Genomic DNA, 15,485 nt, shown 5'->3' with positions numbered 1-15,485 from the left:
ATGATCTTCAAGGGGATGGCTTCATGTCCCACCACACAGGAGTAAGAAGCGCCGCTGGCCCACTCCTCCGCTGCAATGGATAACAGGCTGTACATGAAGAAGGAGCTATTGCCGTTCTCCGCCATCACCTCGGTGTTCTTGTAGTTCCCGGGATTCACCGGCTTGTCATTGACGGTCCACTTGACGAAGATCTCTCGGGGGGAGAAACCTCTCACTAAGCAGCTGAGGGAGACGAATCTCTGAGCGGAGACGTCTTCAGCTGAGGGCAGGAGGACAGAGACGGACGGTTCCCGCGGTTTGGGATCTGCAGAAAATGCACAATAAATGTCAATAAAATGGGGAATTCCGGAGACAATGGCACCGCGGGTTAGATGTGGGAGAAATGTGTTTTGTGTTGGATTTTAAAGGTTTCCATTTTCCACTTTGGGATCTGTCCGGTTTCCCAGCTCGGAGCAGAGGTGGACACAATCCTTTTCCCTGAGAATTTACGGATTATGGATTCGAAAGTTTCAGAAAGTGTACAGCAGGGAAACAGGCCATTCGGCCCAACTGTTCTGTGCTGGTGTATAAACTCCACACCAGGCTCCTCCCACCTTACCCCAAGAGGATTGGAAAACTACCAATGTAACACCTTTATTCGAAAGGGAGGGTGTCAAACACAGGTAACTATCGGCCAGTGACCTCAGTAGCTGAGCATTTAGACAAACAGAGTATAATCAAGCAGGGTCTGCACGGCTCCGTGAAGGGTAAATCATGCCTGACAAATTTATTGCAATTCTTTGAGGTAATAACGAGAAGAGTAGAGAGAGGGGGGACCAGTTGATGTAATCTACATGAATTTCAAAACTGTGTTTAACAAGTGAATGTACTATTCCCACGGCTGCAGATACAAAAATATAAAGGCAAGTGGTGAGGTTACAGAGGGACAGAGACAGCGTGAGTTACTGAGTAAAAGCTTGGCAGATGGAACATAATGTTCGTAAATGTTAGGTTAGACACTTCGGGAGGAGGAAGAACATAACGGAATATTATTTAGACGGAGAAAGACTGCAGAAAGCTGAGGTAACGGGGGAATTGGGGGTCCTCGTGCTGAAACCACACAACACAGGTTCTGCAGGTAATATGGAGACAAATTGAATGTTGATATTTATTTAAAAGGGAATAGAATATAAACATGGGGACGTCTGGCTAAAACTATACAAGGCGTTAGTTAGACTACACCTGGTATACTTTGAATAGTTTTGCTGCCCTTATCTAAGGAAGACAGATTGGTTTTGAAGGCAGTCCAGAGAAGGATCAGGAGGTCGATCCCGAGTATGGAGGGATTTTCTTATGGGGAGAGGTTAAGGAGGCTGGGCTGGACTTATGGGCGTTTAGAAGAATGAAGGCGGCCTAATGGAGACATGAAAGATTCTCAGGGACCTTCGAAGGATAGTCGCTGAGAGGTTGTTTCCCATGTGGGAGCATCTAGACAGACACTGCCACCTACTTATGTGCAGTGGACACACAGTGAACTGAAGACCATTCAGCGCCGTACAAACATTTGCCGGGGTGATTCCGAAAGTGCAGTTATCAGAGAGCTGGTCTTTTAACAACTTTCTCCCTTGGATATGCCCCTCAGTCACCCAATCAGTGAGATCTGTTCCTGATTTGGATTGACTCTTTCATATCAGAAGGTCCAAAGTCCATTTAAATTCAATTATTTTCTGTAACTCACCACAAGACAGCATGTCCTCTGTGAAATGAAATGAAAATGAAATGAAAATCGCTTATTGTCACAAGTAGGCTTCAAATGAAGTTACTGTGAAAAGCCCCTAGTCGCCACTTTCCAGCGCCTGTTCGGGGAGGCTGGTACGGGAGGCTGGTGGTTCTTTAAGATAATAGTCATCATGCTGTTCGGTGAGTCAGTATTCAAAAGACCTACAGTGCAGAAAGACACCATTCGGTCCATCGAGTCTGCACTGACCCTCTGAAAGAGCACTCTATCGAGGCCCACTCCCCGCCTTATCCCCATAACCCCACCTAACCTTTGGACACTAAGGGGCAATTAGCGTTGCCAATCCATCTGACCGGCACATCTTTGTGAGAAGATACCGCAGCATCCAGTTGAAACCCAGACGGACACAGGGAGAAAGCACAACCTCCATACAAACAGTCTCCCTTAGCCTGTCCCTGGTACTGTGAGGCAGCAGTGTAAACCACTGTGCCACCGTACCGCCCTAGATTTACCAGGATGTTGCCTAGATTGGAGTCTTTTAGCGATGAAAAGAGGTTGGTCAGGGCTGGGGATTTGTCCTTGCAGCTGAAAAGGCTGAGGGCGGAGGGATTGTGATGTTCAATATTATTAGGGACATAGGTAGAGTAGATAGGATGAAAAGATTCATTTAGTTGAGCACTTGAAAGGCGACGGACCAGGTTCTGAAAAACGGGATTAAAATAGAAAGGTTCTTCATTACCGGGACAGACATGATGGGCCGAAGGGTCTAGTCTTGTGCTGTTAAATACTATGTAAGAAGTCTTACAACACCAGGTTAAAGTCCAACAGGTTTGTTTCAAACACGAGCTTTCGGAGCACGGCTCCTTCTTCAGGTGAATGGAAAGGCTTGTTCCAGAAACATTTCTGGAACAAGCCTTTCCATTCACCTGAAGAAGGAGCCGTGCTCCGAAAGCTCGTGTTTGAAACAAACCTGTTGGACTTTAACCTGGTGTTGTAAGACTTCTTACTGTGCTCACCCCAGTCCAACGCCGGCATCTCCACATCATGGTTAAATACTATGACTAAGGAATCTGATGCAGGGAAGCTGGCGGTGGCGCCACATGACCGCCTCCCCTTTGGTCAAAGAAGGCACAGGAGAGACTTTACTGAGTTGCTCAAATGCAAAGTGGTTCTGTTTATGAAGGTCGCCCGGAGCTGTTTCCACTGCAGACCCTTGGATAATACATGGATCGAGGACAAATACAGCCGAGGAAAATTCCATTCATTCATACACTGCGATGTGTTAAACTATAGAAGGCGGAAACTAAATAATGGCGGAAGAAGATTCAACGCCAACTTTAAGAAGAAAACTGCACAAATGTAACGGGAATTACCGGGCTATGTAGAAAATGCCGTTTTTGAAAGAGGAATAGGGTAACTCTTTCAAAGGGTCTCGGGAAATATAGGTCGTGTGGCCTCACCCCTGGCCCTAAGATTCTAGATTATCGTCCGTCATCTCACTTCCGATCTATTTCATCTCAGTGCCTTGAACAGTGAGCAAGTGCAGGATGGTTACGGTGTAGTGAAGATTGAACCGTCGCTATTTCCACTCCATCAGTTCCGAGTGCAGCTGAAAGTCACCGCACACTTCACTCAATATTCAGACTGCGGTACAGCTTCCGGTTGCTGCTCTCACTCTGACCCAATTGTCTTACTGGAGAGATTGCTGCTTGTGGTTCATTCCTTTCATTGGTCGGATCAGCAGGGCGGTGATCTGTATTTCTGTCTCTAACCGAGCGTTTCTTTCATTGTAGAATCATAAACTAAAGAAGGATTATGAGAAACCATCTCGCTTCGCTCCTCATTGTTTTCTTACTTCTCAGTAAGTATTTCCTTCCCAGTACACTCCATTCTCTTCCTGACTGCTGTAAACCAGATGTTATTGTTGGTAAAATGACAATGATCATGTTATTGATGGTTGTGTTGCTTAATGTGAGGCTGACTCTGATTGTCATTCTCGCTGTTACTTCTGTTAGAATGGAGCCACCAAGACTCCGTGGAGCAAAAGAAACCTGAAATAACGGTTAAAGAGAAAAGTGAAGTTACATTAACCTGCACCTTGAAAACAGGCGAGCCTAACCCCTATGTGTACTGGTACAGTCAGCAACCCGGGAAAGCTCCAATGTACATGCTTCGATTTATTGGACTGGCTGAGCAAAGGAACACCGACCTCAACGATCGGTTTTCTTCTACATTTGATAAAAAGAACAAGACTACCGAGCTAACGATCAGTAACACAATGATACCCGACTGCGCCGTGTATTTCTGTGCCATGCAGCCCACACTGCTACAGAGATACAGTGGACCCGTACAAAAACCCCACACTGGCAGTTCCAGCTACTGCACAGCAGGGGGCGCGTCCTCATTGATAGTTCAGTTGCACAGTGAGAGTGACAAAAATTGGGGAAAAAAATCACAACACTCAAAATCATCAATAGTGGGGCCCGCCTGCACAGTTATACCAGTTTACATAGAACATAGAACAGTACAGGCCCTCCAGGCCACGATGTTGTGCCGACCATTTATCCTATTATAAGATCAACCTAACCTGCTGTCCATGTGCCTGTCCAAGAATCGCTTAAACGTTCCTAATGACTCTAACCACCACCTCCGCTGGCAGTGCATTCCACGCACCCACCACTCTATTTATAAAGAACCTACCTCTGACATCTCTCCTCTACCTTTCACTAATCATCTTAAAATTATGTCCCCTCGTGACAGCCATTTCCTCCCTGGGGAAAAGTCTCTGGCTATCCACTTTATCCATGCCTCTCATCACCTTGTACACCTCTGTCAAGCCACCTCTCTTCCTTCTTCGCTCCAGTGAGAACATCCCTAGCTCCCTCAACCTTTCTTCATAAGACATGCCCTCCACTCCAGGCAGCCTCCTGGTAAATCGCCTCTGCACCCTCTCCAAAAAAATCCACATCCTTCCTATAATGAGGCAAGGAGAACTGGACAAGATATGCCAAGTGTGGTCTAACCAGGGTTTTATTAAGCTGCAGCAAAACCTCGCAACTCTTAAACTCAGTGCCCATGTTAATGAAAGCCAACGCACCATACGCCTTCTTAACAACCCTATCAACCTGCGTGGCAACTATTGAGGGATCTATGTAGGTGGATGCCAAGATCCCTCTGTTCCTCCACACTTCCAAGAATCCTGCCTTTCACTCTGTATTCAGCACTCAAATTCGACCTTTCAAAATGAATCATTTCACATTTATCTAGGTTGAACTCCATCTGCCACTTCTCAGCCCAGCTCTGCTTCTTGTCAGTGTCCTATTGTAACCTGCAACAGCCCTAGACACTATCTACAACTCCACCAAATGTTGTGTCATCGGTAACTCACATTTATAAGAGATGTAGGATTGATGAATCGATCTGCGAAACTTTAACTCCTGCTACTTGTTCCTATCTTAGTGTACAGACCCACTCATTCAGTAAACTATCAGGTCTCACTGAAAGACAATAAATGCAGTAATTTAGATTCATGTAGAGCTTTTCACACAATAAAATGCCCCAACGAGTTTCACAGGAACATAGGGACATATTAAGTCATATGATCAACAACTTGGTCAAAGAGTTTGGTAAGGTGATTGGGGACGACCAAACAGGGTTTGTTAAAGGCAGGCAGCTGACAGCCAAAGTGAGAAAATAGCTTAATGTGATTATGATGCTCCCGACGGACAAAGAGCTGGAGGTAGTGGTGGCTCAAAACCCCAGAAGGCCGGGCTATGGCTTTCGGACATGTCAAGTTTTCTGGGTATGGAAAAAAATCAGGTTCACCTTGAGGGGATCTGTATTGGGGTTCGCCCGAAGGTGGCAACCATTCATCGACTTCTTTGCGGGAGAGTGAGCGTCAGCAGGGGGACTGGGGGAGAGGGGGGAGGGGAGAGATTAGAGTAGAGTAGGAGGACTAAATAGGCGGATAGTGTCTATGTGAGAGGAGCGGGTATGTGCATTATGGTTTGGTTGAAGTGTTGGTTTTCCGTTGATTTTTGCATGTTTCTGTAATCTGACAATTATGCTAAATTTGTGGAAATCATCGCTGGAATATTCCGTCTAAATCCTGGGAATGCCAAATATTAAAAGGACAAGATTACGGAGCTAACGACCAGTAACACAATGATTTACCACAGCGCCGTGTATGTCTGTGAGCGTCACGGGAGCACAGTGCGCGGTACGGTAGCACGGTGGTTCGCGCTGTTGCTTCACAGCTCCTGGGTCCCAGGTTTGATTCCCGGCTTGGTTCACTGTCTGTGCGGAGTCTGCACGGTCTCCCCGCGTCTGCGTGGGTTTCCTCCGAGTGCTCCGTTTCCGCCCACACTCCAAAGATGTGCAGGTTCGGTGGATTGGCCATGCTAAATGTTCACAACGATTGTGTTTGGTTGCGCAGATGGGGTGGAGGTGTGGGCTTGGGTGGGGTGCTCTTTCCGGGAGCCGGTGCGAACTCGATGGGCCGGGTGGCCTCCTTCTGCACTGTGGATTATGTGAACCTATGAAATAGGGGCAGGGAGGCTAAATTCAATCTGGTCCCTTCTCGCCGGTGGGAAGTGCCTTCCCTCTATATTGTTCTCAGTGACTTGAGCAGTGAGCAAGTGCAGGTTACCCCTCGCTACTTCCGCTCCCTCACTTGCGACTGGAGCTGATAGCCGCCGTACACTTTTTTTTTATCAGTTTAGAGTCTGTGGTGTCCGCGGTCACAGTTTCCGTTTGTTGATCTCGCTCTAACAAAATTGTGATATTCTAGACATTGTTGTCGCTGCTGCATTCCTCTCATTGGTCTGAGCAACAGTGCAGTGGCACCTGAATCTGTATTTCTGCTCTGACAGATAATTGCCTGGGAGCAACTAAGTCAGGAACTGTCACGGGGAACCGCCTCTCAGCTCTCCTCAACATCTCACCTCACGGGAAAAAACCATTCTCCCCACGGGCAGCCTGCATGGTTCATGTTGCGTCCGATTGGAGGGAATCTGCACAGCAGCACAGGTAGAAGTGATCTCAATATGACTCACATACAGATAAATCCCTGTACATAAATATATATTGTTAGCGATCGAGGCACAGAACGGTTGAGCTGTCTGACCACAGAAAGAGGAAGGATCTACAATAGTGTAGACAGCTCAGTGTAGCAGCAGGAGCGGGGTACTGACGATCAGACCAGGCCCTGTTCAGCTCAGCAGAGACGGCCAATCCTCTGATCGGCAGAGGCGCTTGGGTGAAAGACAACGTCAGTAGCATTGCTCCCCGTGACAGTGCAGCAAATCTGTAAGGACGATACAACTACAAGGCGGTGGCGGTAACGGGCGTTCATGACTTGTGGATTTATCCGAGGGACGGGAGTTTTATCGCCCTCACCGTGAGCCGCGCCCCTCTGAAGCAAGTTCGGTATCTGAGTGACTCCCTCGCAGCAGGTAAGAGGTGAGTTTTTGATCGAAAAATCGATTTTCTACTGAAGCCTAAAGCAAACAAAATGGTCCCGCATGATAATAATAATCGTGTTGCTCCGTGAATTGTTGAAATTATTATTGTCAATTTATTGTGTTAAATACAACAGCAGAGTTCGAAACATTCTCTGTTTTGTTACAGGTACGTACGGGAGACTCGGCGGCCTTGGGCTAATCTGAGTCAACGCGTCTGGAAGGGCTAACTCTAATTTCCGGCGACATTATCTCAAACACAGAGAGCTGTTATTACCCCCTGCTGATACGCTGGATTTCCAAGTTCTAATTTACCATCTACATCGTGGCTGGAGATGATTCTCGTGCTTTCGCAAATTGATCCTCTGTTCACCCGCAGAACAGCGGAGACACCAATATAACTGTCCGATAAATAGACCTGACTGAGTTCGTGAATCCAGGATCAAACAATTCCCGCGGACAAGGACAGGGAAGCAGACTTAGTGGGGCTGTACATGCTCGCTGAGGTTTTTGTACGGTGCTCTATCTGCTCTCTAACGCTGTGCCTCACTGCACAGTAATAGACCGCCCCGTCATCCACACTGAGGCCGCTTATATTGAGGTAACCGTTCTGTTTAGACTTGTCAGCAGCCGCCAGATATCGTCCTGACACTGCATCATCCTTCAGATCTAATAACTTGCTAATAATCCAGATTGGTGGCTGTGCCGCTTTCTTGTGATACCATTGCATGGACTGCATAGCGGAGTCTGTATATTCACAATCCAGCCGCACCGAACTCCCTTCTGACACGGTGTTTGTCACCGGCGATTGAGTTACTGGATCTGCGCTTAGTCCGCCTGTAAAGGGAGAGAAACGAATCATCAATAATTCTAAACATAATTCATCTACATTTGTTTTTATATGTGTGAGTTTGTGGAAACTCAACTCTACTCATCATGTGGATATTTTTGATCGTTAATTATATTAAATGTAATTCCAATCTATAACCTGCTAATATGATTTTATGAACATTATCCATTACTTACCGTCCAACAGCGCCGCCATTATTAGCAGAAACATGTCTGACAGAACCTCTCTGAGTGAATGGGAATGGAATAAGCCAGAGATTGAGAAGCAGAGGGAACCCGCGCTCTGTTCAGCTCATTGTTCCAGCCACACACTACTGGGGGCCAGGCCCATTGTAACATCACTCTGACCCCAACACCTATTGGTTTTGACGGTGCCGTCACGGAAGTTCATCATCCCTATGTTTGAAGGTGGCGCCCCCTGGTGTCGGAGTAGTTTCATTCCAGTTACAATGCAGCCACTGAATGGATTCAGGGTGCATTGAAATACACAAGAAGACACGAATGTTTCCCAGAAATCTAAATTGGATCTGCTACGAAACAGTTTTTACTGCTGTTGATGTCAGAAAGGGATGCTTAATCGATGAAATCTTTGCTGCCCGTTTCTTTCCAAATCCGGTGCATGACAAATGAGAAGTAGTGTTCGGACGTTGCAGAAAGTGCGGATGTTATATATTTAAAGATTACCAGGGACTAGGGCCGTTTATGCAAAAGACCCAGAGAACTTTGTATTCATTTATCTGTCACAAAGGAGGTAGAAGGAAGACACAATCGTTTTGCTGAAAAATATGCCATTTCGAAGCGTAGATAGTCTGTAATTGATCCCATTAGCAGCGGTTCCAATGACAAATCATCCTGATTTCATGGAACAATATGATAGAGAATGATGTATTCATTCATAATATTCCGATTTGTTAATATCCAGAACACGACGCGTAAAATAATGACAGAATAAGATTCAACAGCAAATTTCAAAAGGGGATTGTCATAATCTGGAAAGGGAAAGCAATATGGAAGATTTGGGGTGCGAAAGACGATTGGGACAGCATTTTCAAACAGGCATGTGCACGGTAAGCCGAATGCTCATTCCGTTCCCTTATTTTCGATACTTCTGGGTGATTCATGCCAGCCCCCCCACTAATTGTTCTCACTCACTTGAGCAGGGCGCAGGTGCAGGATGGTCACAGGCCTCAAAAGATTCAACCGTCGCTATTTCCGCTCCGGCAACCCGCCTGCAGCTGATACCAGCCGCACAGTCTGACTAGTTTAGAATCTGCGGTGTCCCGGGGCGCAGCTTCCGTTTGCTGTTCCCATTTTCATTCTGAAACGACTGTGCTGTTGGGGACATTACTGCACATGACCCATTCGTGGCATCGGATAGGTCAGCAACGCAGTGGTCTGGGAGTGTGTATTTCTGCTCCAGCTGATCACTTCCTCCACTGAAGAGGGATTAATTCAGGATCCTCCTGGTTCCACTTCTCGACATGATCTGACTTTTCAGAAACTCTTTCCCTCACTTTAAAACTCCATTCTGCTCTGACTGATCTTTTCACCCCCCCCCCCCCCCCCCAAATATCACTGATTCTACTTGTTTGTCCAACAATCCCATTTTCCTCAAACCCGTGGGGCACTCCGTATTTCATTTCTATTTTTGTAATTTACCACAATTTCCTCTTCAGTTAACTCACGGGGCCACTGCCTGCCTATTACCCATCCTATTTAGACCGTAGACAGTTAGTATGGCCAGTGAGGAGCTCTTCCCCTCAGAAACTCCGGAATTAGCAACACAACAACATCGGCTTTTTTCATCAGTCCTTCCACGGGATAGACTAACCCCTCAAGGGGAATGTATATGCCCTGGTCTTAAAAACATAATGACATTGATATTCCGCCTAAGAAACCTGAGATAATTGTTTTGTAAGCATCTTTTGGTCCTCTCTACATTATATGAAACTAACCATATAAGAAATAGCATCGAGCGCAGATCAGTTGACCCTTCGAACATTCAGTAAGATCACAGTTGATCAGATTGCGGCCGGAGGTCGAATTTCCTGCCCTTCAGAAACGGGAACGCGCTTGAAAATAAGATGCTTCCGTGGAGATGAATAGCAACCTCATTTTTTTCCAATGAGGGACAGTTGAAAATATCCACCTTGAAAAAGTGTCCATGACGGGAAGTGAGAAAGGGCAGTCCCTGAATTCAGTTCCTCTCATTATCCTCAGAAATTTTTCGACTTGTTTTGAACTATTTGCCAATGTTTCTGACAAACTGCTGGATCCAATTAACGAATTATCTGCATGCAGTCATGCCTCATTATTAACTGTGTAATTTGCTATGAAATGTATATGGCCTGTCTGCCAATGTTTGCTTTGTGTGCGCGTGTGTGTGCGTGTGTGAATGTGTGTGTATGTGTGCATGTGTGTTTATGTTTGTGTGAGAGAATGTATGTCTGTTTAAGTATGTGTGTGCTTATGTGTGTGTTGTATGTGGGTGCATGCATGTGTTCTTTATTGCCTTCCTTTTAGGCTTATGCGTCTGGAAGTGTTTATTTGTCCGTCTCCACGTCTGATTCCTGGTGTCTGCAGTTATGCTTATTTTACCAAACCCTGATGCAAGACAGTGCTACTAGGTAATTTGGTAAAGATTTTTCACAGCAAACATTTTCAATGTATATAAATTACTTCAACTAATCAAGCCATTGTGTGCACAGTTTTTAATTCTGATCGTGCGCATAGTGTTTCTCACGTTAAGTTTGGAATTATTAATGGGCCATATCAAAACCAGGAATTGCTTCACTTTCAACCTCGTCAAATATTGCAAGAGATGGGATGAGAGAAGAGTGAGCAAGGTAGAAAGTGATACTGACAAAAAATGGATGGTGCAAGGAGAGAGAGAGACAAGCACATGGAAGGAGTGCACAGGGGGACAATGAGAGAGAGAGAACGATTGAAAGCAAAACTTTAAGCAGAAGGTCAAGAAAGAGAAAGATACCGAAATAGGTTTAGCCACACTGGGTAACGGTTACATATGTTTAACTGTAAGTGTGATCCTCTGCTTGAGTGTTTGTATGAATGCGTTTGCGTGTGCGTCTGGTGTGTGTGTAAGTGCATCGACAGAGCGACAGCCATAAACGGATTAGTACGGAAAGAGCTTTGAGTGTTCATGCAGTAATCGGGCACCTGCATCACTGATTGGTTCGTCGTTCGTCCCATTTCGGAGAGAGCGGCCAATCCTCTTCCTTGGCAGCTGTCCCTCAGATTCACAATAAACGAAGCATTCCCCGTTCCGTGTTCACTCTTCAATGTCAGTCTATAACATTCGGAGTATTTAAAACATTCTGATTGGTTAGCTGAAATCTAAGCCATCAACCATATTTCTCCTATGCCATTTCCCGGTAACGATGGTCGTGCTGCCCGGTGAGTGGATTGCTGAGTCGTTTCCATATTCCATTATTTGCATTTACTCTGACGTCTGGCACAGGTGAAATGAAAATGAAAATCGCTTATTGTCACAAGTAGGCTTCAAATGAAGTTACTGTGCAAAGCCCCTAGTCGCCACATTCCGGCGCCTGTTCGACGAGTCTAGTATGGGGATTGAACCGTGCTGCTGGCCTGCCTTGGTCTGCTTTAAAAGCCAGCGATTTAGCCCACTATGCTTTGTTTCAGAATTTGTGGAAAGGATTCAATGTCCCATAGATGATTCAGGAAGGACAGACCGTAACACAAAACTGCAATTACTATACATCGGATAGCTATCCCTACCTCTTTGATACATTCGCTATTCTGCAGAAGCTCCGGGATATTTACTGAGAAGGTATGGCAAGGGGCAGGGGGTCAGTTCTCCAGAATTCCGACCAGGACAAGGAAACAGTTGCTCTACATATTAGTTGAGCTTCTGTCCCTGACTCTGCCGTGTTTCTCTGTGCGCTGAGATGCATTCAGTCCGTACAAAAATCGACAAGGCACTGGGGATCTCTCACTGAATCGGATCACGAAAGTGTAGCTCAGATTCACATCTCAGATCAAAACCAATTTGTAAAATACCTGTCAGCAGAACCCAAACTGAGAAGGCAACGCTGTTGTGCATCAAACTGAGCCCTACACCAGATACACTGCAGAGGCCAGAAAGGTGTTCCTGGGAATGTGGATAACAAAGTGAAGGTATGAGGGAGCTTCAGCATTGCTGTTCCACCACAAGCAGGAGAGTGCGCATGCGTCAGTGCTTCCGCCTGAGGAAAGTCAGACTGCAGTCTCTCTGAAGTCAGTCTGTACTATCTGTGATGTCAGTCTGCCGGTTCTTTGTGACGTCAGAGGTACCCTTCTGGAACCGGTATCCTGACGTTTTCGTTGGTTTGTTGGCAGTATTTGGTTTGAGAGGCTGACAGCGCTGCTCATATTACTGCCCGAGATTCTGTAGAACCCCCAAACAGACAGGAGTACTGATCTACTGTCCAAGGTAAACGTACAGGGTTAAGACTGCTTTCCATCACAATTCCCACAGACAGAACGCAGTAATAGACGGTAGACAGTCAGCTGCCGCCCCTTGAAGCTTCAACGGGTGAATTGAGTTGAGGTCTCGAATTCTACCGATAAATATGGTTTGGCAAAACTTTCATTTACCGACCCAGAATTTCTGCAGTGCAACTTCACGCGCTGTGTATCTCTACCCTTGAAGTCAGAATAAATAATGAAGCTGATGTTGCATATACCTTTTTCAGTTTTCCCTTCTACAACTGTGTTTAGATCTAAGGACAGCAACTGACAAACAGAGCCTCCATGACCTGGATCTAAATCCATATTCAAACAAGGAATTATCAGACCGGCGGGTGTTTAATATTCTGATTCATACCCTATTTTGGAAATTAGAGAAAATGCGAAAGGTGTTTAGTCCACAATTACCTGTCAGAAATATTCCCACAATATCCTGATGCTAAGTCATATTCTGCTTGCTATCCGCTCTCTCAAAGGAGAGTTGAGTATTTGAAGATACCGATCGCTATCCCACCATCAATAATCTGCTGTAAGGTCTCAGGATTCTATCAACTCACTGCCATTTGCTCGCAGTGCGGTTGTGAAACGGATGAATAGTGAAGTGACTGCGAATGAACAGAAACATATTATAGAAATAAAAAGACACTCCAAAAGGCCATGAACATCGAGGGAAATTGATGCATGGGAGTGTGTTTTAACACTCGATGTTCCTAATTTGTAAATTTCAATCTTTTCATTAATACAGTCCAGCCAACTAAAACACGCTGTTCATATAGAGTTTGTGCGCGGTCGTGATCACAAGGATCGGTATACTAACGGGGAGACGGGGAGAAAGCTGCACAATAAGTCAGACAGACACAGAAATAACATCAAAAGAAAAAAACGAGGTGACACCAGAAATTTATTTGTGACTCTCATTTTTATTATAGCTGTGAGCTGAAAGCAACTACTTTAATTCCCTAAGTGGCCCTTGCCTGGTTTTGTTGGGTGCCCCGTCTTGCTCTGAAATTATGAAATGTCCCGTTGGCTTTCACTGTGGAGGTTGAATGTTTATCGGCGAGAGACCGCCCTCTGGTGAGGACTAACTGGAACTCTCAGTGTGGGGTTATTGTACGGCATCTGCTCTCTCTGCAGCAGTGTGGGCTCCATGGCACAGAAATACACGGCGCAGTCGGAGAGAAGGGCCCCGGTGATAGTTAAAGGAACCGTTGTGCTTTCTTTATGCAAAACCGCCAAGAACCTGGCTGGTAAATTTGGAGACTTATTTACACCCCCAGAGCTATATATTATCATTAAATATTTTGGAGCTTTCCCGGGATACTGGATGTACCAGAACAGAGTTCGAAGAGCAGCTGTCGAGTATCTACAATCCAGTGTTACGTTCTGTCCTTCCCGAACCTTTAATTCAGATCGATCCTGGAACACTGCTTCTTCGCCATTTGTTCCTGTAAAAGACAAACAATGTTTCAAACGTCTGGGAGTGAACATAACATATGGAACATGTGCATGTGTGATATTAAATATTATAGTAAATATTGACTCACTGGGCAGGATGCTGAGAATCACCATAAAGCAATATGAGGAGAACATGGCGCCTGGTTTAAAGTTGGAAAGAAATAACATCATGTTTGAAGTAAGTTGCAGTTCTAGTCTGATATTAAAGAGTAATCTCCAATCAGCTGCAGATTTCACGCAATGTGATTCTGATGGGCGTTTCCCAAGGTCAGGATTGGCTAGTCCCTCAGTGCTCGTGAGAGTCGGGCACCAATCGTTCTTGCTTCTGCACTCATGAACTCCTTTAGCATTTTCATTGCCTTGGTGTCTCACAGCTTTCTTTTCGTGTCTGTCTCTCTCTGCTGTTCGGCTTCTCTGTCGGTATCTCGCCTCTCTCTCTCTTTCTCTCTCTCTCTCTCTCACACGCACATAAACTTTCTCTGTCTCGTTTTCGTTCTTTCACATGGAATTCAAGTTCAGAGAGTCGAAAATAAAATTCATCTCAAATTGCCGTTTCAACGAATTCACCAACCAAGGTCCAGTGAAGGGACCCGGTGACGTGATGTGGAGACAAGAAGGTCGGAGACACGATTTGAGACAAACGAACAGATAACAACATAGAGAGAATAAGACATAAATAATAATATATTAATTAATTGAGAAAATTATATAATCAATTGAATATAACACGACACGTGTCAAAATAAGTTACTTCACTGCGATTTAAACATAATTTAACATTAGTTCCTGTGTATATTCACCTGCATTAAAGTACATTATAATAGTAATAAAGAGGAACCCGTAACTGCTCCCACCGAAGTAAACAGACAAATACAATGCTGGACCTCTTTGGTGGGAGGACCTTTAAATTATACAAGATGATAACTACAGTTCAGACGCCAGACTAAAATGGAGGCAGCAAACTTCTAATGTATGTTAAATACATGCATGTTAAATTACACGTTTCAGATACTAAACTGCCAGCGTATATCCCCGTCCTGTACGTATGCCACGAACAACAGAGATCATTTCCCTGAGTGCCACAGTAGAATCTTAATCAAATTCGACTCCCATCACTACCACCCCTAACAACTCCCCCTCCCCCATACCCTTCCCGGCAGCCAGTTCAATTTATTCAGTGACAGAGACTGAAATAAATAGAACATCTTCATCTGCATCCAAACTGTTCATTCTTCCAGAGAACAGCTTTCAGGACAATTACGGATTAAACAGTCGCTCAGGTCAATTAGAGATCGAACTTTGTTGATTTTTACCGTTCTGTTAGTGATCAGCGAAATGTACGGTTAGATTTTCAGCCTCTGCAATAAACACAGACTTGTGATTACAGAAATAATATCAGGCCAATCAGACACAGCTCTCGAGGCGATGTTCCTGTCATATGTTCCACAGGAAGTGGCTTCAGTCAAGCTTCAGCCAATAGCCTCAGTGTTTGTTTAATTTTGCACAGGTTTCTGAGA

The 15,485-nt window shown here is 45.2% G+C and overlaps 1 long non-coding RNA gene, 1 pseudogene and 2 gene segments (V, D, J or C); 2 read left to right on the top strand and 2 right to left on the bottom strand.

The window, feature by feature from the left end:
* The window catches only part of LOC119960290, a 132,529-nt pseudogene that overhangs the window by 29,969 nt on the left and 87,075 nt on the right, over positions 1 to 15,485 (top strand).
* Positions 6,996 to 8,160, top strand: LOC119960303. Its single transcript, XR_005459369.1, has 2 exons — positions 6,996 to 7,177; positions 7,346 to 8,160. It is a non-coding gene; the product is annotated as an uncharacterized LOC119960303 (long non-coding RNA).
* LOC119960298 lies at positions 7,573 to 8,345 on the bottom strand. The segment is given in 2 exon segments: positions 7,573 to 8,013; positions 8,203 to 8,345. Coding segments are annotated over 2 exon segments (429 nt in total).
* Positions 13,550 to 14,268, bottom strand: LOC119960296. The segment is given in 2 exon segments: positions 13,550 to 13,958; positions 14,058 to 14,268. Coding segments are annotated over 2 exon segments (477 nt in total).

The sequence above is a fragment of the Scyliorhinus canicula genome, unplaced genomic scaffold, assembly GCF_902713615.1.
Source record: "Scyliorhinus canicula unplaced genomic scaffold, sScyCan1.1, whole genome shotgun sequence".
NCBI classification, from domain to species: Eukaryota; Metazoa; Chordata; class Chondrichthyes; order Carcharhiniformes; family Scyliorhinidae; genus Scyliorhinus; species Scyliorhinus canicula.
The sequence above is the reverse complement of the archived record's forward strand: the minus strand, read 5'-3'. Positions and strand labels throughout refer to the sequence as shown.